At 40.2% G+C, this 22,743-nt stretch overlaps 5 protein-coding genes across 6 annotated transcripts; 3 read left to right on the top strand and 2 right to left on the bottom strand.

Moving 5' to 3' along the window:
• Window positions 1-820: 820 nt before the first annotated feature.
• LOC126597603 (60S ribosomal protein L27a-3) lies at window positions 821-1,517 on the bottom strand. Its single transcript, XM_050264398.1, has one exon. The coding sequence runs from the start codon at window positions 1,430-1,432 to the stop codon at window positions 992-994; it is 441 nt and encodes a 146-aa protein (XP_050120355.1). The 5' UTR covers window positions 1,433-1,517; the 3' UTR covers window positions 821-991.
• A 666-nt stretch (window positions 1,518-2,183) lies between these two features.
• On the bottom strand, window positions 2,184-4,492 carry LOC126597602 (uncharacterized). Its single transcript, XM_050264397.1, has 4 exons — window positions 3,952-4,492; window positions 3,417-3,569; window positions 3,104-3,309; window positions 2,184-2,521 (listed from the first exon to the last, which is right to left on the bottom strand). The coding sequence occupies exons 1-4, from the start codon at window positions 4,435-4,437 to the stop codon at window positions 2,314-2,316; spliced, it is 1,053 nt and encodes a 350-aa protein (XP_050120354.1). The 5' UTR covers window positions 4,438-4,492; the 3' UTR covers window positions 2,184-2,313.
• Window positions 4,493-5,872: 1,380 nt separating this feature from the next.
• LOC126597601 (ABC transporter B family member 26, chloroplastic) lies at window positions 5,873-11,384 on the top strand. Its single transcript, XM_050264396.1, has 18 exons — window positions 5,873-6,520; window positions 6,628-6,755; window positions 7,066-7,108; window positions 7,218-7,262; window positions 7,367-7,489; window positions 7,603-7,706; window positions 8,114-8,168; window positions 8,261-8,331; window positions 8,439-8,541; window positions 8,692-8,902; window positions 9,148-9,221; window positions 9,571-9,627; window positions 9,710-9,784; window positions 9,900-9,974; window positions 10,052-10,333; window positions 10,425-10,489; window positions 10,571-10,631; window positions 10,862-11,384. The coding sequence occupies exons 1-18, from the start codon at window positions 6,041-6,043 to the stop codon at window positions 10,940-10,942; spliced, it is 2,133 nt and encodes a 710-aa protein (XP_050120353.1). The 5' UTR covers window positions 5,873-6,040; the 3' UTR covers window positions 10,943-11,384.
• A 640-nt stretch (window positions 11,385-12,024) lies between these two features.
• LOC126597596 (uncharacterized) lies at window positions 12,025-19,037 on the top strand. 2 transcript variants are annotated; one of them, XM_050264392.1, is made up of 12 exons: window positions 12,026-12,517; window positions 12,752-12,791; window positions 13,068-13,487; window positions 14,847-15,148; window positions 15,231-15,386; window positions 15,474-15,662; window positions 15,841-15,915; window positions 15,991-16,057; window positions 16,185-17,193; window positions 17,275-17,331; window positions 18,313-18,387; window positions 18,542-19,037. In XM_050264392.1, the coding sequence occupies exons 1-12, from the start codon at window positions 12,179-12,181 to the stop codon at window positions 18,585-18,587; spliced, it is 2,775 nt and encodes a 924-aa protein (XP_050120349.1). In that variant the 5' UTR covers window positions 12,026-12,178; the 3' UTR covers window positions 18,588-19,037. The 2 variants fall into 2 exon arrangements, with proteins under 2 accessions (XP_050120348.1, XP_050120349.1); XM_050264391.1 differs by having other exon boundaries at window positions 12,025-12,517; window positions 18,313-18,873.
• Window positions 19,038-19,211: 174 nt separating this feature from the next.
• LOC126597597 (beta-arabinofuranosyltransferase RAY1) lies at window positions 19,212-22,615 on the top strand. Its single transcript, XM_050264393.1, has 6 exons — window positions 19,212-19,791; window positions 19,896-20,245; window positions 20,537-20,789; window positions 20,870-21,640; window positions 21,770-22,013; window positions 22,168-22,615. The coding sequence occupies exons 1-6, from the start codon at window positions 19,786-19,788 to the stop codon at window positions 22,602-22,604; spliced, it is 2,061 nt and encodes a 686-aa protein (XP_050120350.1). The 5' UTR covers window positions 19,212-19,785; the 3' UTR covers window positions 22,605-22,615.
• Window positions 22,616-22,743: the final 128 nt, after the last annotated feature.

Raw genomic sequence — 22,743 nt, 5'->3', positions numbered from 1 at the left:
TTAATTTGTTAAACTTTTACGTATAGTTATATATAAAATGTATAAAAAAACCAAATGTACCATAAAACTAAATATACCCATAAGTAATCAAAAGTACCAATATAATCAAACGTAGCTCTAATGAAATTGTAGAAAAAAATGTTTACTCAAATTTTCAAAAGAAACAGATGTTTAATCAACGAAATTAAAAAACGAAATGCCTATATCAAGACACCCCGACCGTTTGGTATATGAACACATGCCCCTCGGCACTTCGGTCGGCAGAACTACTTATATGAACAGGAACGCCATGAAGATCACAACCACCTCTTTGTTCTCAGTGCACGCAAACGATGGTTCGGATTAGAATTTCTTTATAAGCACACCCACACGTTAATAGGTCAATTGTAAAGATGACTACTTGACTAGCTATGTGTGTTTATACTTGACTAGCAATATGGCGGGTATTTATCAATAATAGTCAAAACAATGATAAAAGTGTTATGCAGTCGGATGACCTCTACCCAAACTTGCACATTGCCACAACCATACAGACCGGCAAAAAGCATACATCCCGTGCATTGGACTAACAAGATAAAGTTAAGACATACGGCCTGCACAAATGTTGTCGAAAAGAAATGAAATGCACAAATGCAAAAATTTGATCTCACAAGTTCAAGTGGCGTCGAATCAACATGAATTTCAATGCTGCATTCGCAGAGCATACAGAGCAACGATCACAAATTTTCGAAATCGGATAATCCTGAATCATAATGCCAACCAAAATGTAGCAAACAGAAATCGAAACAAACCCATCACGATAACAAAACATAATCATACGTTCACAGAAAAACCATTCATTTGGAAAAACAGAAATGCATATAAATATCCGCTAATTAAACTTCCAAAATATAACATAAACTGTAGCTCAGCAGTAAACTGAAATTTCAAATCCAAAAAACAGCAATTTTAATCCGAAACCCTAATGCTCAAAAAACAAAACAACCCAAACCTAAGCGGTGAGCACGACGGCGCCACCGGCCTCCTTAATCTTCTTCTCGGCGGTCTTGGAGATGAGCTTGGCCTTGACCACGATGGGCTGGTTCTGCGGCAACTCGCCCTTGCCGAGGACCTTGAAGAAGCCGTACTGAGTGACATCGATGAGCGGGGCGTTGTCCTTGGTGGCCCTGTCCTTGGCCTCCTGAGGGAGGAGCGACCAGAGCTTGTCGACGTTGACGATGGGGCAGTAGAACTTGTTGCGGAGCTTGTGAAAGTACCTCATACCGACTTTACCGAAATACCCAGGATGGTACTTGTCGAAGAGGATCCGGTGGTGGTGCATGCCTCCGGCGTTACCGCGACCTCCGGGATGCTTGCGGTGCTTGCCAATACGACCGTGACCGGCGCTGACGTGGCCTCTCTTCTTGCGGTTCTTCTTGAATCGGGTCGTCATTTCTCTCTGTTCCCCGAGTCTGCACCTCCTTCTCTCACTCACCTAGCTAGGGTTTCGGCGGCACTGAAGATTGAGGGAGGTAGGGACATTGGGATATTTATTTGGTGGGAATTTATGTGAGTTTACGATTTCGCCCTGAGTTAGGTTAGATTGTTTCTCAGCCCATAATCTGTACTCTTTGCCATAGCCCAATAATCCGGCCCACACAAGAAACACGTTTAGACCTAAGTCTACCGGAGAGTTTTAATTTTCTCATATTGCACCCCTAAGGTTTTAGAATCATATCAATTCGTCTTCTATCATGTTGAACTGACTTCTAGACTGTATAGAGACCACACTTAAATCATTAAATGATTCGTTGTCGTTTCGGAGTACGATTCATTGATTGAGAAGAAGGGAAGCTTCATCATGATTTAGCCTGGAAGACTTACCGGGATATTCATGCGAGATCTAATTGGTTAATAAGATCTCACATGAATAAGTACCCTACGAAGTTTGTAGTGTCATTCGTCTTGTACAAGCGGATAACACGTTCTCTACAACAACGTGAGGAATGGAGCAAACCCAGCGACATGTAACACAAGATGAGTTTGGTGACTCTTGGTTTGTCCGGTTCAAATGTTGACTTCATGAATGAATTGATACATTCTCAAATCGATGACAAATTGAAACCTATTTGATAATATTCGCTTTCTAAGTTGTTAAAAACGGGTTACTCAAATAAAAAGGAGTTGGAAATGAAAATGCAACCTTGAGAAAGAAGTAGAGAAATTCAATATTTTAACCCTGAAATGTACATATATTACAAGAACCTAAAATTACATGAACAAGATGATGTACACGTCAATGATACACAAATACAACAAAAGGGTTTGTACAATTCAGTTTTGAATAAAGAGGGCAGCTCCAACTAAACCCAACCACAATGTCAAACCTATCCAAAAGGCTTGGCTTTTCTCCAGACCGATTGGAGGCCGCCATACCATAAAGTCTCCGAAATAGTCTTTAGACGAAGAGAGCTGATTGGTCACTGTTCCGCTGCTAATCGGTTCCTTGTCTTTGTATTTATCACTCCACGTTCCGGCATAGCTGCATTGCTCAAGCATCATAAACCGCATTAGTCAGGGAGGATTTGAGATGAATTGCAGGAAATGATAAAACACTGAGACGTAAATGCGTGCTCAAGACCAAAAGCGATATGGTCATCAAACGGCCTCCAAGTCATTCAAAACTAAGTCACTGAATTGTGAAGAAAATACAGCCAACGGTTTTAGTTCAATTTGTTTATTTGCAGCCCTGCTTCTTTAGAACTAGTAAAGACCAAGATAAGGGTGACACCAACTCAATGCACTGATTTCAGAGAGTCCAAATGTTAATTGAGAGAACTTCAAGATTACCAAATGTTCGTCAAGAGGTTAATTTTCGGTTTGACCATCTTAAACAAAGATTTAGGGATCAACAATGTATCCATTACTTTGGAAGGATCTAATGCTCAATGACGAGGGCACCAAATGTGGTGGCTTTATAATTGATACACCGAGAACTGGAAAGCCCTATGCAGGTAACACGGGGATTGCCCTATGCAGGTCAGAGGAACACTAAGTACTAACCTTATGCTAAAGGAACAATTAGTCAATTACAATGCTTTTGTTGAGTCAAAAGGACCAATACCTGTCGTAACTGGAACCAATGAGCGGTATGGTTACCATCTCTTCTTGGGATATCTTGAGCTTTGGCGCTTGCAAAATGTAACGAAGCTCTGCAGCTTGGCGCCGGATGCTAACACTCGGGTGCTTCTTCTCCAATTGATGGTAAAGTTCAATGCAATCGGTATGGCGGTTATTAGCCTCGTAGGCCATAGCAAGCCAAATTTGTATCTGAAAAGTATACCGCCGAAATTTCCATTAGCATTTGATCAAACATGTAGTGGCATTAACACAATTGTCAAAAGGAGATCATCATAGTCAATGGGACTTAAACCAACCTCACCACCGAATAACGTGGGCCTAGGAATGATCGTGAGCGCGCCTTCTAAAAACTCAATGGCACGGCCGTACATGCCCCTTCCATACGCCTTCTGCCCCAAATCAAACATCAACTGTGCCGTGGCCCTCCGCTCCGCCTGCTCCTTAGCCACCTGCCCTCGTACCATAACAACAAACAAAATCAATCAATCTCATTACAACTACAATTGGAGCTACCAGTAATTTAACCACCAATCGTGAAATCGAATAACCAGCTATACACCCAAAGCAATGAACTTTTCGAGAATCGAGCTTCAATTTGGTATATAAATTTATTCGGGAAATAATTTCCGCGCAACTCTTTTCTCCCTATGCACACCTTCATCACACGTTGTATACATGTCACATAAGTTATGTGCCTCGTTTTATTCAATCTAAAAGCCAGAATTAAACCGCGAGTGCAAGGGAGAATGGGTGTGTGCAAATCACTTCTCAGTTATCAACGTAAAATCGAAAACTTTACTACTAAACAGTAAATTAGCTCAAAAGACTGACCTTTTCCAGCTCTTTCCTCACTCTCATCCGCTTCTCCTGCTCCGTCTCTTCCCTGCCGTCGTCTTCAAAATCCTCCTCCATCCGGCTCTGTATCTCCTCCGCCTTCTTCTCCAGCTCCCTCCTCTCCTCGATCTCCTTCACCCTCTTCCGCATTTTCTTCTCCCAATCCAACGGCTCCTGATCGTCCCCGTCCCCGTACCCATTCCCGTTCCCCTCCTCGTCCCTGTCGAAGTTCACGCCGTTTACTTTCGAATTCGCCTTCCCCCGAGCCACGACTCGCTGGCTCCGAGTCTCCCCGTCCGAGTCAAACCCCTTAACCGCAATAAAACCGTTGAGTGCCTGACACTGCGGGTCCCGCTTCGGCAAGATCAGACTCAGGTTCAAAAGGGCGTCGAGCGCCGCCGGACGAGTCTTCCGGTCTGGAATTACGGTCCTGGGCGACGTGACGTCTAGTAGCAGAGCTAGGTTTCCGATAACCACGGCCATCGTGTCCCGGGAAGAGTCAGAGCGGAAGAGAGAGTGGAGTAAGGTATGGGATTCCCGCTGAAAAAGACGGTGAGAGAGATATTTGGGTCGTTGATTTATTTAGACGGAAATACCCTTAAACTTACACGTAATTACGTTTTTAGTCTGGGTGCTATGGAAAATAGATTCTGTGTTTGGCGAGGGCAATATTGTTGGAAAGCATGTGAACGTGGCGCGCCACAGGCGAGAGACGTGTGGCAACTGTAGCAGCCTCGACTTGTCTCGGGAAAACACGTTACTTACGCCGTCGTTTTACCACAGGCGTACACGAGTCAATACTTTTTTCCCCGGAATTTCAGATATGCCCCATAAAGTTTTGGCTTCTTTACATTTCATCCTTCAACCTTTTTGATATATTAGTACACGCTTAACTGTAATTTGGTTTGGTTTGCTTAACTATAATTTTTGGGGATATCCAATGAAAGAGGCAACTGTCTTGAAATGAGCATTTTATATTTTCGGATGCTAGAAAAGTTGTATAATAAAAAAATGTAAAATTTACATCTTGATTGAAAAATGTAAATAGAAATGAAAATTTGCATTTTTTTTACCTCTTTTGGAGGTAGGCTTTGCTAAACAAATAGAGAAAATTAAATGGGATTCTAAGTTTGTATCTTTATTATTGGAGTACAACTCATCCTTACGCTCCAAAAAATATAAAATGAAACGTAAATGTGATATTTACACCTCTCCATTAAAAATGTCCCAATCTTGCTCCTCAAGATACTTTATTGTGGAATTAACAAGGAGAACACTAATAATATTTTTTATGTATGGAATAAATTATACGTGTTATTGTGATTTATAATATAAAATAAAAATAAAACAAAAAAAAAGTTTTAAGTTCAACTATTTTCATTGCACAAGAGTTAAAAATTATTAGTTTAAAGCCAAAATGTGCATTTACGATGATATAACTTTTAGAGTTAACTATGACTTTATAACTTTACGCCGAAACATTAAAAATAGCCTAAATGAGGAAGCAGATATTGGCAATGAAATATGAGTAGCAAAATCATGGAAAAACAGTTTCAAGTGACTGAAGCTATATAATTATTGAACCATAACATATTCTTTTCGTTAATTGTTTTCAACGGATGTTGTAGAAAGGGGACGATCTGGGGGGGGGGGGTTATGAGTGCAATAGTTCTTTCTCCTTCAAGGGAGAGTTGGTGCCTCACAAATGACGATTGACAAAGAACTAATCTCCCATAATCCTTCTATGAAAAAAAAACACACAAAACTCTTTTTTAAAACTTCATGGACCAATCGGAACCAAACTAAAACTTAAAAGTTCAAAGTGGAACGACCGCAAATTTCCGAGGGTAAATTTGCAATTAAATTTTGTAGTTTTCCATTTTTTTGGGCAACGTTAGTCCTGAGTACCCGCAACAGCTGATGTGTGAACTCTCGACTTCCACATCTTCGTCTCCTCGACTCAAACGTACCACAGAGCCTCGGGGAGAGAGAGAGAGAGAGAGAGGGGAGAGAGGAAAGAGAGAGAGAAAGAGAGAGAGAGAGAGAGAGGGGATATATACCAGAGCCATAGCTTTTTCTCCATCCAATGCCCCCTTCAACCATGGCCAAGCCCCTCTGCAACTTCCACCCTCCTCTCCTCTCCTCCTTCCGCCACAAACAACCTCTCATCACAATAACCCCTCGCGAACTCCGCCATTTCACCTCCGCAACCCGAACCACCACCCTCAACCCTCGCCTTTCTCTCTCCACCCATTCCTCCAATTCCACACGCTTCCACTTCTCTCCCCCGAAATCGACCTCCGTCAACGGCTACGCGACCACCGAAGAGTACAAAAACGGCGCCGAAGAAGCCGATGTCCAGCTGTCAGAGAAGCTCCGGCAACTCTTCGCGTTTCTCCGCTCGATATTACCGGGAGGGACTTGGTGGAGCTTCTCCGATGAGGCGGATATTAGAATCTTCGCGAAGCCGGTGACTGTTGCGCGCGCTCTCACTCGGATGTGGGGCTTGGTTGCTCGTGACCGTTGGGTCATCTTTGCCGCTTTCTCCGCCCTAATTGTCGCTGCGGTTCGTCGTTTTTTCTTCATTTCAAACTTCAAAGGTTGTAACTTTTTCTGTGGATTTTGTTTTTTAGTATACTGAATTGTTTGGTATTGCTGCTGCTGCTGCTTCAGCTTTCGGAGATATCCATACCGCATTACTTGACAGCGTCAATATTCACGGCGCAGAGCGGCGAAGTCGCGGTGTTCCGTCAAAATGTGCGGCTGTTGGTGCTTCTTTGTGTTGTTTCGGGAATTTGCAGGTCAAAATCTTGTATGGACAAAGTTCCCTTCTTCTTTATTTTTTGACACGGCAATATTCTAAACTACTATAATTTTCCGGCGAGCATTCAATTCCGGTCATGCTGTGGCGCACTGCCCTGCCCTGCCGGCGTAATGCAACCTGTTTGATAAGCTTTAATATCTAAATTACCGCTTTTCTGGAAGAAATCTTGATTAATTTCATATGCAATCACTGAACTTTTCACACTTGATATTTGGAATTTGTATACTTCTCGAGCGATCAGTTATTTGAGACAGCTGCTGACCTCATAATCTGTTTCTGGACTTCAGTGGTATACGAGGATGCTGTTTCGGCATTGCAAATATGCTTCTTGTGAGTCCCTGTCATGATTGCCCCCCTCTTCAATTCCGCCCCGTCTCCTCACATGCTTTTTTTCTTTTTTCTGAATTACTTACTTGGATCGTTTCATGTCATATTTTAGGTCAAGAGAATGAGGGAAACACTATACTCTTCACTTCTTGTTCAGGTTCTGAAATTATTAGATTTTCCGTTTTCTTGTATCCGCCAAACTTTAACGTTGTAGATATACCGGTTTATTCTGTGACTTATTACATAGTATTTCCATTGTAGGATATATTCTTTTTTGACACTGAAACAGTTGGTGATTTGACGAGTAGGCTTGGGGCAGATTGTCAGCAAGTATCACGAGTTATTGGGAATGATCTCAATATGATATTTCGCAATGTTCTTCAGGTAGTTTTACTACTTTAATCATCATTTCTGGTTTATTCACTACTTTATCAATTGATTCTGAGTTTGCCTATGCTCTTGAGATTTATTTTATCTTTCCCATGGTTCTTTTTCAGGGGACAGGCGCAATGATCTATTTACTAGTTTTGTCACGGCCTCTTGGTTTATGCGTATTGGCGATATGCTCTACTTTAGCAGCAATTATGCTGATATATGGCTGGTAAAACTTTTCACAGTTTCGTCAGTAATTCTTCTATATGTAGAACTGCCTTGCTAAATTTATATGTTACTGTAAAATTTATCTGTTAATATGATTTGGGTGTGTTTCAAATTTTCAATAGAAGAATGGGTAACAATAGAAATCTGTATGCCGTTGGAGGTGAATGATTCGTTGTAGTTTGGTCTGTGTCGCTTTACAAAGACAAGTAAGGAATAACGTTGGGGAAAAAATATTGTTGTCGTTTCAGAACAACAAGATGCCCTATGACTTCACATCAGATATTAATCTTTATTGGGGAGAAACGGACAGAAATGTCTGTATCACACGCTTGTTGTTACTGAGTCCGGCTCTTTCTGATCATTGTTAATTTAAAAAGGTTGAGGCTTAAAACCTTTCCTTTCTTATAGGTACCAAAAGAAGGCAGCGAAGCTAACTCAGGAGTTCACTGCTTCTGCCAATGAGGTAGAATTGAAAATGTTAGATATAATTGTTTTGTTGAAGCTTGGGTTCTTAAGTGATTTATAGTTTACCTGAGTTTTCTTCATATAATGTAGGTTGCACAAGAGACATTCTCTTTGGTGAGAACTGTTCGTGTTTATGGAACAGAAGAACAAGAACTTGGAAGGTGAGAGATGCTATAGAATTGAACCTTTTACCAGTTTGAGATTTGACAAGTGCAGAGATGTTTCTTAGTGGTTGACAGAGATGTTTACATCTATGCATGCTGTATAGGTACAAACTGTGGCTGGGGAAACTAGCTGATATAAGTGTGCGGCAAAGTGCTGCATATGGTTTCTGGAACTTGAGCTTCAACGCTCTTTATCACTCAACACAGGTCTAGCTTTTTCAATGTTTCAGAGAGATGATTTTAATTTCAAAATAGCCACATTCTGGCAGTCATGATCAAGACAAGTTTCTTTTTTATTTTCTTCATCCTACTACTCCTTGTAGTTGACTTCGTTTATTGGCACACACAATTTTCTAGGTCATTGCCGTGCTGATAGGAGGAATGTCTATTCTTGCTGGCCATATTACAGCAGAGAAACTTACAAAGTTTATATTGTACAGTGAGTGGCTAATTTATTCAACATGGTGGGTGGGGGACAATTTATCCTCTCTGATGCAATCTGTTGGGGCAAGTGAAAAAGTGTTCCAATTGATGGATCTCTTGCCCAGTGACCAATTTATAACGAAAGGCAAGGAATTTATAAATTTCATGAACATTTTACATCAATATGTTGTTTCCCGCTAAAATTAGGTTAATTATTTTTTGGTACTTTCTGTAGTTTATTTGTTTTGTTTCGCACTATTGACGTGCCTTAAATTTTTATGTTGATGTTCTTTGTCAGTAGTGACGATTCAGCACATCTGCTTTATTTTTTTCTTCTAGTAACTTTTTTTAATATTTTATTTGATTGGATTTTTTATGTTTGTGTGGCAGGATCAAAGTTGCAAAGGCTGGTTGGACATGTTGAGTTTGTAAATGTGTCTTTTCACTATCCTACAAGACCAACGGTATATTCGCTATACAAATACTGCATCTGGGTTCTGTTTATGACAGCCTGGTTTCTTATATTCCTGGGAAATTTTTTAACTAGAAGCTGCTTACTTTGGTTTTTTTGTCTTTCCCACTAAAGTTTCTCATCTTCTACCGAGTTTGTTTTTGGTTTCTATGCCTTTAGGGGTACACAAATTACTAATTTAAGTTTATGTAGCATTAAAATTTACACCACCAAATTCCTAATGACAACATTTTATTGCCACCTGTTTCGTTTGACTGGGCTATAGCTGATTTGAAATATTTATATAATTCTTTGTTGCTTAAAATTGTTAAAATTGCTGATGCAACTAGACATTTGAATAGGTATCTGTACTGCAAAACGTCAGCTTATCGGTGAAACCTAATGAAGTGGTTGCTATTGTGAGTATCACTGACTCTATTTATTTCTTATTCTCCCTGCTAAAGTTAAGCACTCAACTTTGCAATCTTCTAATTTTCTTAGGTTGGTCTTAGTGGGAGTGGAAAAAGCACACTAGTGAATCTTTTGCTCCGTCTTTATGAGCCAACAAATGGTCAGGTAGAACAAGTTAAAGCTTTCCATATATGTGTTTCAACAAAAAGAAAAAAAAAAGAGAGGAAGGATCTGTGATGCTGAGATTCGGTAGTTGAAATATACGTTGCTTTAATTGCAGATTTTGATTGATGGCTTTCCTCTACAAGATTTAGACGTCATGTGGTGGAGGGAAAGAATCGGATTTGTTGGACAGGTTCTTATTTTACTTTCAGCATGAAAATTAGCAGATTATTAAGTAGACCTTGTCTTCTTACGTTTCAATCTAAACAGGAACCCAAACTTTTTCGTATGGACATTAGCTCAAATATTAGATATGGATGCACTAGAGATATAACACAGGAAGATGTAGAATGGGCTGCAAAGCAGGCATATGCACATGATTTCATTTTATCCCTGCCCAATGGATATCATACTCTTGTCGATGACGATTTGCTCAGTGGGGGACAAAAGCAACGAATTGCTATTGCCAGGGCTATCCTTAGGGACCCAACCGTTTTGATCCTTGATGAAGCCACAAGCGCACTGGATGCAGAGAGTGAACACAACGTGAAGGTAAGCATTTATTGGCAATAAGCTCCCCACACCCTGAACCACAAGGTATTAAAAGGATAAGTAATTTGATGTGGCATTCACTCATATCCAGGGTGCTCTTCGTGCTGTCAGAAGTGATAAGACAACAAGGAGAACTGTCATCATTATTGCCCACAGGTTGGTTGTGTAATAACCGCTCTATTTTATTGTCCGCTGGGTGATTCTGACTTCTGAAAGTCGGCTGCCTCATTTATACAGGCTATCGACCATACAAGCTGCTGACAGGATAGTGGTAATGGATGCTGGTAGAATTGTTGAGGTTAGAAACTTTGTCTATCCCTCACAGATATCCCTGCTTAGAGAAAAACCTTGTAGGATACTATTACTATCAATCGATCTCTCGTACTAGAGTTTTATTCAGTTTCTTTGTTCTTTTTCGGGGTTGAAGTTCTGGTGCTTGATGTAGGCACCAACCCAACCAGGAGGCTTAGTGTCTTTTGCACCTGCTATTTGATTATGTAACCTGAATACAACTTTTGTGTTACACAGACTGGCAGTCACAGGGAGCTTCTCGTTGATGGTGGCCTCTATGCACGACTGACGAGAAGGCAAGCTGATGCTGTGGCATGATCTAAGAGGATCATGACACCACAAGTTTAACTCGTATTTGTTCGATTAATGTTTATGAGATGCATCATGGACAATGGAGGTGCAACCAAATTTCGTACTGCTGACCCATACAACACGTGAAAGAGAAGTCGCACTGGGTGTAGAGCTGTGAAGCGAGGTCTATAGATCATGCAGCACAGAAGCTGGTGTAGTAGTGATGCTTCGCCATCCCCATAAGGTATGCAAATGCCGCTACAAACGGAATCTGCAACATCGGATTTACCTCTTTTTGGGACGTCCGAAGTATAATTAGAAAAAGCACAGATGTATGGATTGAATCCAGTGACCGGAAATATACTTGTACATCAACTAGAATTTGTGTATGCACTAACCGTTGGAGTCGACTAAAACGAACAGACACAATTATATCAAATGTTTTGAGTTATTAATTATGATTTTACTACCTTGTTTGGCTCTGGGTAAAATTGCTTAATCCTACCACATTTTTGTGACTCACTCACTTTCTTTGTGTGAAGTCAAGCTTTTGGGTAGGAAGTACAATGTACTACATTTCTTTCGTTTTTCGAATCTGTGATACAATGGATATTGGGGAACTTGAACACATAATCTTGGTAGTAAACGCTTTTAACTTACAAGTGCTTTGACCCCGTAAAAAAAATTAAAAAAATAAAATAAAAAAAACCTACAAGTGCTTCTCGAGATTAACAATTCTTGATAGAGAAAAGGTAAATGAGTAATTAAATTTTCAAACCAAATGATATGTCATCAGTAAGAAATCGGCATGTTAATCGATACTTGATTAATAATTCAATGATCAATAACCATATTATTTGATTTAAAATTTTGATCTGTCTATCATTATGCTGTAGAGAAATGATATTCAATCTGATATAAAATTAAAAAAAAATGTGTGAAAAAGCATTGCCTAGCGAACCGACAAATAGAATGAAACTTGTAAATTTTTTAAATTTTCATCTGATTCGGTTATGGGCTAAAAAACAGGCCCACAAAAGGCCCAAGTTATAGAAACCCCCGCGGGCCCGCGGGAGTGGAAAGCGTTCATCCTCCGCCTTCAATCAGTTACACTGCACTTGGTGCAAACCCTCGCTGCAAATCGAAATCCCCTTCAGCCCCCCATTTGTCAAAAGCAATAAATAACAGAAAAAGAAAAGGAAAAAGACGAATTAATAAGAAAAAAAGAGGAAAAAGGAGGCCAAAAATCCAAAAGGAAACGCAATGGATTCGTATCAAGCGCAGCAGCGGTACCTGAGACCGCCCCCGCCGCCGCAACCACCTTCCACGTCGGATCCCTATCACTACCAGCAGCAACAGCAGCAGCCGAGGCCACAGTGGTACCCCAATCAGTACCAGTACCCACCACCTCCACCACCGCCTTACGCCGAGCATCTCCCTCCTCCGGGCTCTTATCCTCCGCCCCCTCACCCTTATCCTGCACATCCCCCAAATCACGCCCACTTCCCTCCTCCCCCTGCCGCTCCTCCTCATCAATCTCACCCTCACCTGCCTCCCCCTCCGCCCCGCCCTCCTCCCCATTCTTATCCTCAACACACCCAGGTATCCCCTCAACTCTCTCTCTATATATATATATATTTGTATATGTATATGTATGCATGTGGGTCTGATCTCTGATGTTGATAAATTGATTATTTTTGGTAGTTTGAACTTGTTGGGTATGCTTGAATCTTGACGTTATTATGATTAAAACAATCGCTGTATCAATATTTGGGGTAAAAGTTATTTGGCATAGTGTAATGCTGATGTTCTAACGCAAAGCATAAACCTTTGCAGGAGTGGGGAGCCGCTCCTCCGAGTTGGCCGAATTACGCAGGTGAGTTCTGTTTAAATCACATTTTATATAAACCACAATTTTGTTTGTTGAATATGCAGTAAAACACCATGTTCCCCGTTATATCTCTGTCATCCACTTAATCTGTTCAGCGGAATTAGTTCCTTTGTGCAGTAAAACAAACTCAAGGTCCTATTTGTGCAACTATCCAATTGCTTATTTGATCTAGTGTAAAGACAAAACGTTGCTGGGAATAGTAGTTTCTGCTTTTTGCGGGTTAATGGCAATGAATTAATTTTGATTTTTTTGTAATGGTAGCCCAAAATAATCAAGATTGGGAAGCCAAGGCTAAGGCATGGGCAGATGCCAGAACAATGGAGAATCAACATCAACAGGTGCAGTTTCCACCGGCGGGGAGATTAGAAGAACAAAGTCATTATCACGAACAGTATCCCCACAATGTTGACCCGCATTATTCTGGAAGTCACCATCAGTCATTTTCTACATCTAGCTATCAACAGGTTCCAGTTTCAGGCGCTCCAACACACTACCCACCGGGAATTCGTTCCCAGGAGACTTCATCTGTCGGCTCTGAACTATCTTCTTATGCTCATCACACTGTTGGAGATGGAACGCCAGCTGGGGACGCGAATGCTGTGTTTCACCATCAAGGAAGCCTATCTACAAGTTCATCTGTCCATCAGCAGGAGGTACCTTATAGTTATTCTTCTGTTACAGGTAATAATTCAAATGGTATTGGCTTTGCATGTGAAGCTTGTGTTCCACAACTGCTGTTATGGAACTCAATTTTACTATTTAGTTTGACATTCTGGATTTTTTTCAATATTACCAAATATGGCACCTTCCATTCAGATCATTAAAGTATCTTTAAAATCTTAGTTGGACGTTGCTTCTTTTTAGCTGTGATTATTTCAACCAAATTAATCTTAATCTTGGTACAAGTAGGTGGTTGATACTGACTGGTTATGTGGCTCTCCTTCTTCTCCCTTTTTTTGGTTTGAGATAACTGTTCTCATTCATTAATTATCTATATTGAATGGATGCTGAGTTTCTTTTTCGTAATCCTAATACCATTTTTTGCAGTTGGTTATGAGATGTAATGCAATGAAATGCATAAACTTGACACTCTTTGTGCAGGTGTAGGCCTCCATCTGGATACTTTTAAAATAATAATTATAACAATGAGAATCCGACAGGAAATTACAACATTAGAATATATCTGTGGCTGAATTAATGGTAAAAAAGGGACAGAGTATATTACTCCAAACTCCCTTGCAAGACTTGTTGCTACCTCTCTAATATATAATTGACTACAAATTGGTAGAATATAACAAAGCTTATTATGTGTGAATCCTTGCAAGCCTTTGTAATTTACGAATTTCACATGTTGGTTTAAGCAAGAAGTGCGGTGAGACCCACATTAGTCGGGGAGTGTTGGAGTATAAAATATTTGTTTGCCCACATCCTAACAACATTCTTTTTTTGGGGAATAGTTGTAAATTAAATTTCTTTTAATTGCAAGAGACACCTTAGCAAGCGATTGGTGCAAAGTTCAAAGGAGGTTAGAGTAATTGACTCATACCCAATCAGATACACTGTTATAGTACTTCGCCAATTAAATTATGTTCTCTTTTTAAGCTGGAGGAGTCTTACCATGTAGAGAAAGAATGCATTTTCCATTTGATTGAGTGCTGACCTTCTCCATTGTCAATAACTCCATCTTCCCTGTACAGATTCTCCGAGTTGGATTCGTGGTAATATAAATGGGTTTTGGGACATAATATGCCTCCCTTAATCAGCTTCTGTTGAGATTAGAAAGAGAATAATTATCCTATTCTAATACTTGTAGTTGAAATAGAATAAGATTTTAGAGTCTGGTTACATCTTTGTTCTCACATTTTCATTGGATTTTTATGGTGCATGGTGTCTTAAGAATTCATACAAAAGAGATGAGCTTTGCTTGTGTAACCGGAAAGATCCAATTCCTAGTAGCAAATTTGTACCCTTATTTGTGCCAAGGATATTTCACCCCTAAAAAGTCTTGATTTGCTGTTTGACTATTTACTTGAATGGCAGGCAATGAAGGGACTGCAGCTCAGGAAGGACAACATCACATACAGCCATCGCAGCCCTTTCCTTTTGCCTATGACAGTCAGTCTGCTGATCCAACAACCAATGTTGCTGACCAGCCTTTAGAATTTGCACCCGGGTTTAGCTCTGATCATGGTCCACACATGCAGTCCAGCTATGCTTATACTGATTCACATGGAACTATAAGAGGTGTCGACCCAGCGACCACAGCACCCTCCATGAATACCTGGCCTAGTTCTGTTGCACCTGGTGTAGGTTATCCTCATAATGTTCCAGTTCCACTACAGGTGTTAATTCTGGTTTCATGTGTCTTTCTTCAGTTCTAAGGCCTTCGTATGAATGTGTGCTGACATTTGTTTAATTCTGCAGCATGATCCCTCTAATGCAATACCCTCTCCTGTTCCTGGGCATGCTCCACATTCGTTTGGAAGTTTCCCATCTGCTGCAATGCCCTTTGCTCTCACTGCAGGAACCATCCCTGGTGATGCATATGGAGTTTCCACAGTTACTGAGCGCCCCAAAAAGGTAAAACTTTGCCATTGTTAACATATGTTTATACTTTATGGTGAGTTACATGATTGTTATTCAATCTGCTCCTGAAATTTATGCCAGGCTCCAGTGCCTAGTTGGCTTAGAGACGAAATTAAGAAAGCAGTCATCACAAGTACGTCTATGGGCCATCCTAAGGAGGAAACTCAATCTGTTGAGGATGAAGGTTTTGATAGATCTTCTGTGAAAGGTGATCAAGCAGACAGCAAGAGCATCGATTCTTCTAAATCAACAGAAGAAGAGGATGATGAGGTTTTTTTCTCACCAGAAGAAGATTCATTTTGCATCTGAAGTCCCACTCACCTCTAGTGAACTGTACTTTCTAAAAAAGTGCAGTTTTTTTTTCTTTGTCCATATATACATCCCATAATAATTGCTAGCTTTTCATTTTCATTGTGGGATTAACATGCCATATCTTTTTGTTTTGTAGGATCAAGTGGAAGCTGCTAGGACTGTAGCAATTAACCAAGAAATAAAGCATATCCTAACTGAAGTTTTCCTGAAGGTTGCAGTGTTTAGGAGTGCAGATTGCTTATTTAACTCCATTATACTGTACCTTTAACTAATATGTTTCTGTCAGGTTACTGATGAGCTGTTTGATGAAATTGCTACAAAAGTTCTTACTGAAGATGATCTGACAGTTGAAGGTAATTGTACCATAATTGCTCCTTAGATTTGTGCTGATATATATAATGTTGTTTGTTTAGTCTAGCATTCTTTTTTTTTTTTTCTCAAAAGAGGAAAGAATTTAACCAATTGTGTCATTTGTTACAGTTGAACAGAGCACACCCACTTCAAACCATAAGGTATTGCCATCTCCGCCAGCAGTTACAGCTCCCAAGGCTTCTGCAAAAGTTCTAATTGGGGCCAAGTCTAAGGAATATGAGACTGAAGATGTCAAATCCAGTCCTACTTTACCTGGTGATGTATTGGGTCTTGCAGATTATGCTACAGATGATGAGGATGAAGATAGTGATATTCAGAGTTCTGGCATGCCAAATTCTGGGAAAGATGCTATGCTTCAGCAGTCATCTGTCAAAAAGCCTTCAAATGATAGGCATGATGCCACTGTAAATGACCGTTCTTCTGTAGAGCTTCAGGAGCATAGTAAAAGTCAGACAATTTTGGAGAGTGGACGGGGCAAAACCAGTTCACTTGAGTCCTATAATAGACACAAGCATGATGATAGTAATGGTGATAGAAATCTGCCAGATGGAACTACTGCCTCTAGGTTGAATGATACCGTAGGAATATTCAAACCTGAACTACCCAAAGAAAATGTCAATGTGAAAACCACACCAAAAGATGACCCACAAGTTATGGAGTCCAGGATGAAACCCGATAAGCATGATCGAGATGAGAGTAAAAAGAGTTTTGTGAAAGACATCAATAAGGAGGTAGAAAGTGGTAAGATTAGGACAGATGATAAGGGTGATGAGAATCGTAAGGGACAGTATCCTAGAAAGGAAAGGGCAGATGATCGGAATGGCTCACAAGTAAAGGTGAAAGAGCAAAGTGTGAAGGAATCTGAGTCAAGAAAAAGGTCTTCCCATGCTGATGCCAAGGAGGGTAGAAGAGAAACAGAGCGACTCCATAGGGCGGGTGCTAAAGAAGATAAGGACAGGAAAAGAGAACGGACAAAGGATAAGGAGGGCGATAGATCAAGACATAAACATTCTACTGACTCAAGCAGGCACAAGAGAAGGCGCTCCTCTTCTGTTGGCAGTAGAGGAAGAAACAGCAAGGATGATTCAAGTGATGAAGCTTCTGATGATTCTAAAAGGTTCTCCATTTTGATCATCTGATTATTTCTTTTTCAGTGCAACTATTATTACGCTGTGATTCATATAATATAATGTGGCAGGAAGCGGCATTCAAGGAGACGTAACTTATCACCATCACCCGTCAGGTCAAGGAGAAGGTACCATTTATGAGTTCTTTTCTTCATTTTTTTTTCTTTGTTGCATTGTAAGGTTCATACCATTGAGTTTTACAAAGATCCGATAGATCGAAATTGATAATATGTTTTGGACTGTTGTCCTCTTGTGTCAAAGTTTTATACAGAAATCAATGTAAACTAAAAATAATGCCATTAGCAGGTTAATTCAAAAGCTAAAAGATACAAAATGAACTGATATTAAATCTATTCATCTGAGGTACTTTTGTGGCTCCAATGTGACTGTTGTGTGAGATTGGAACTTTATTGTGATGGTTTATTTTTTATACTTTGCAGTAAATCAGTGTATTTTATTTTTGCAATTACATTGCACTAATGTTTTCCCTTTTTTTGTATAAGAATTTGTAAATCTTTCAGCATTCTCTTTTGCTTTTGTGAATGATTTTACTGACTTAACATTTTGAGGTTATGAAACGTCTAATATGTTTAGCTCTTTTATTTTGAATTGATTTACAAGGTCAGAAATAAAAACTAAAATTCTGAATGAAGAGTGAAAATGTATACATGGTTTCATTGTAAATTGTCAAGTACCGTTGTTGAAATCAATTTCATTTGGATATTGTTTTATTGCCTATATGAATAATGATCAATCATTTGGATCTTGGTAACCTTGTATGCAATGCTGCAGCAAAAACATAATTGTGGTGATGAGAGTCGGTATCCTGGATGTCTTTGTCAGTTTTACCATTTGGAACTTGTTTTATGTCTAGTTACAGTTGACACATAGTAATGTGCAGAGAAAAGCTTAAACCTTTGTTTTCTAAACCCTTTTGAGAATTATGACTTGTTCATATAGGCTCTTTACATAGTCATTAGAAGCCGAAAAATATGTTCTAATGGGTCACTCCTTATCAAGTATGGCTCTGCAAAAGGCTGAGCATTTCTCTTCTGAACAATGCATGTTTAAACTTACCAAATAAGTATCATGGATGTTTTCGTTTCTAGACAAGTTTCGCGGTCTCCACATAGCAAGCATTCTCAGCGCAGGCATTCTCCTTATTCTTCTCTTGAGACGAGCAGGTATGTATGTTGCCATGAAATCTTTGTTGTGTATTGTTTTTCAGACATATACAGCTCTATCAATAAGCAACTACTCAGGTGATATTGCTAGGCTTCCGCTTCTACAACTCTAATCACCGTCTGGTCTGTTTTAACTGTTCTAATTAATATGCAGGGGAAGAAGGTCAAGATCCAGATCACCTGTGCGGCGGCAGAGATGATTGGAGGAAGGATCCTACAGCGATAGAGAGCCAGAATTATGTCCAATACTGAAGAATCAGATGCGCGGTGGAACTGAGTTTCGCAACAAAGCCGGTGCACCATGTTCAGCCACCGCAGTTGGGTATTGTTCCAATTACGAAATCGGTGTACTTTGTTGAATGGTTCCATTTAGTACCGAGGATAATGGCAGTATGGCACAGCATGCACGACAGCTTGAGTCCGGTTGGTAATGTGGATGAACTGCTGGTGGTTTCGTAGGAATTATAATTACGGTTTTGTGGCATAGCGATTTGTGGTTTCGGGTCTTATGAATTGCTCCAATGTTCCTACCCCCGGATTGTGACTAAAGGATAAAAAATATGATGCGTTTTTATGATTCGACCCAGATGATGTGTAATCGTAGTTTTTGGTAGAAGAAAATAAATGCGTTGTGATTAATGGATTTTAAATCGTATAATATTATAATTAGAATCGTTCAAAGAAAATCAATTAAATTTAAGAAACTTTAACGAAAAATTTATGGTACTGTTTATTTTAACGAAAAATCAATCTTGGTACTATTTATTTTACCTTTTATTTTGTCTTTATCGTTAAAACTCAAAGTTTTCAAGTATTTTTAATTAGTTTTTTCATTAAATTTAAGATCATCTGGTCATGTTCTTATGAATGATCATATCAATTGTGTCACTCATCTTTAATAGATTCTTGCCAAGGTAATTTTAAGTGACAAATAAAAAAAAGTGAACGGTTTTGATTATGCCACGTATGCATCTAAAAATACGTTAACCAGAATTGGGTGGAAGTGCGTAATAAATAGTCACAAAAAATGATGAAGCGAAACGACGCCGCAGGCTTTGGGGCCTGATATCGTTGACTCTGATGAGTTCAAGATTCAAAGAAGCACATGAAATGGAGGAAAAGGTGACTTAGATTGGAATCTGACGTGCGGAATACGACAAGTCGCACAACTCACATGGATCCCGCACGGCCTTTGTCCTTGGTGCGCGCGATGCTGCCTGCCCACCTGGTGCGTTCGTTACTCTCCCACCTCTCCTCTCTCTCTCTCTCTCCTCTTCTTCTGTTAAAGTTCCATACTCTCTCTCTCTCTCTCTACATTTATATTCAGCTCAGCTTGCGATTCATACAACAAAACAAAATCATCATTTTCTTACGTTGTTGTTGACAACTCCACGTCGAATGAAGGTCACAAACTCCCCTGCTTCTTACAATGTTTCATTCTCTCTGCCATTGTTTCACAAACAAAAAGCATCAAATCTTGTTCTTGTTTTTGTTTTCGGGTTTTGCAGGCATTTCAGGTGGGAGTATGGAGTTTATGGTCGATTTGGCTAACTGGGTTGGCGCTAATTGCCCTCTCCCTGTATGCCACTCAATGCTTTCCTTCCCTCAAGGATCAGATCATGAGGCCCCAGCTCGGTCAACGGGCTGGCGGAGGTTTGGACACTCCTAGGATTACTATATTCTCGGCGCCTGCGCCTTTTGCTGGTTCTGTTGGGGGTAGGCAGAGTCTGGCTGTTCGCTCATGGCTTGCATTGTCTCCACAGATTACAGTTGTGCTCTTCAGCAGGGACCCTTCTGCTGTTTCCTTTGCCGGAGCGTTTGGTTTGCGGGTTTTGGTCGATCCTAACATCGATTTCACGTAAGCCTATTACTTTTTCATTCATTTCTTGCTCTTTACTTTATTCAAATAAAACCCATTTAGTTGAACATAAATGTTTGTAGTGAATTTCTGATGATTGAATTAATAAAGGAAGAAAAAAAATCGAAATGGTCATCGAACGTGCCTGTATATCAGGCGGTTTACTCCAAAAGAAGGTTTTTGATGACTAGTTCAGGCTTCAGGAAATCCTCGACGAGTAATGTAGTTGGAGCTAGAACTGGCGTATATTTATTGCCGTCTGATATGTGTCTGTCATCTGTGTCGGTCTAGGTTCCTCGGTACACCATTTTTTCATTCGATGATGGCAAGATCACAGTCCTTTATAACGGACATTTCTGTTCTGGTTGATCCTGAAACCATTGTTTTACCTGACTTTGTTTCCACCCTGAACTATGCTTACACACTTGACCGAGATTGGCTTCTAGTTGCTTCATCACGAAATGCATCCTACTTCCCATTCTACTTGGACGAGGATGGAAAAAATTGGCAAAGAGAGGGTGGCGAATTGATGAGAACACAAGAGGTATGAAGTAACTTATTCCGGTCTGATATTTGATCGACCATTCAGGACAACTCCCTTAATATTGTGCTCTCTTCCATCAGTTGCAGGAGATTTTTGGTCAGAGTTGGCAATGGACTCCCTGTGAAGGGAAGTTGCTTATGGCATGGAATAATGGAGATACGCCACTACATTCGGGAGTCCTTCCTCCTTTCTTATACGGTAGAGGGGTGCACAACAGTTGGATCGTTAATGAGGCCTTGTCATCTGAACTGAGGTTTGTATTTGATACCAGTTGGACAGTCTCAAGCTGCTATCTGATTGATCAGGACCGTCAGATTAACTGGCCTGTTGGATCTTCCAATGCTTCAAATTTTGAAAGAAGCTGGGAATATGCTGGAAATTCTCACCTTGGGGCACTATATGGATCATTGTCTCATCATGAAACTAACCATTCTAGCCTAGCAAAGCTTTTGAAGTGTGACGGGCAATATACTTTCGTAAACACAGCAGAAAACATTGCTTGTCCAATGGAATACCAAAGTGCAGGGAGATTACGAAAAGGAAGGATATTGCGTTCCTGGAGGAAGAAGAAAACTTTGGGTTTGGTTGACAGTGTTAAATCACTAGGCTGGTTGTCAGATTGCTATCTGATGGTTCCACTAAAGCGTTCGAAACCATTAGACCTTCCGTTCTCCTTGGAGACACTACTACCATTAAATGCAGACAAAAATAATACAATTGTGCTTGCTACTGCTGGATATAGTTACAAGGACATGCTCATGAGCTGGGTGTGCAGATTACGCCAACTGCGGATCACAAATTTTATCATTTGTGCCCTCGACAAGGAAATATATGAGTTTGCTGTCTTGCAGGTAATCTTTATATTTATTATGTGAAATTTCGGTAAATGGAAATTCAATGTTGAAGCTAGTCTGTATTGTAGATTGATCTCCACATCAAATGTGTTGTAGTTTTGATTGTCTATTTTGTATTATTGTTAGGGCCTCCCTGTTTTCAGGGATCCATTAGCTCCGAGTGAGATCAGCAGTGACTGCCACTTTGGAACAAAATGCTTTCAGAAGGTGACCAAAGTGAAGTCCCGGATGGTTTTGAAGATACTGATGCTGGGTTACAACGTGCTTCTTAGCGATGTGGATGTATATTGGTTTGGAAATCCGCTGCCATTGCTCTACTCCTTTGGCCCTGCTATTCTTGCAGCACAGTCCGATGAATTCAACAAAACAGGTATTCTTTTTTTATGTTATATAATCACGTAGCATGGAGGAGAAAACAAAATGTCCTCTGATGTTTGGAATATAACTGGATAAATGTTCTGAGTGACTACTTAGCAATTAAATCGAGCAACCTAAAACCCCTATGTGGTATTTTCTGTATGAAGGACCAATCAATGTACCTAGGCGCTTGAATTCTGGCTTTTACTTTGCCCGTTCTGATAGTTCGACAATCAATGCTATGAGGAAGGTGGTGGCACATGCAGCAACTTCGGGTCTATCTGAGCAGCCAAGCTTCTACGACACGCTATGTGGAGAAGGGGGTTCCAATCGTGTGGGTGACGATAGATGCTTGGAACCTGAAACAAATCTGACTGTCCATTTCTTGGATAGAGATCTCTTCCCAAATGGTGCATATCTGGACCTGTGGCAGAGGAAAAACGTGAAGGCAGCCTGTGCGAAGCGGGGTTGTTTGGTTCTCCATAACAATTGGATCAGCGGGAGACTGAAGAAGTTAGAAAGGCAGGTTTTATCAGGCCTATGGGAATATGATACCAGCACAAGGATGTGCCGGCACGAGTTCAACTTAGTAAACAAAGTTTGAGTCCTAATTGGTGGTTTATTATATTCATTAGCATCTGCTTTGGTTTTCACATCCGACAGTGACAACAAAATTGTTCCTCATATTTTGCAACTATGGAAGCCTTGGTTTCATCACAGCTTCCTGTGGAACAGAATATTAT

Source organism: Malus sylvestris, chromosome 13, assembly GCF_916048215.2.
Source record: "Malus sylvestris chromosome 13, drMalSylv7.2, whole genome shotgun sequence".
Lineage (NCBI taxonomy): Eukaryota > Viridiplantae > Streptophyta > Magnoliopsida > Rosales > Rosaceae > Malus > Malus sylvestris.
This window is presented reverse-complemented; position numbering and strand designations above follow the sequence as displayed.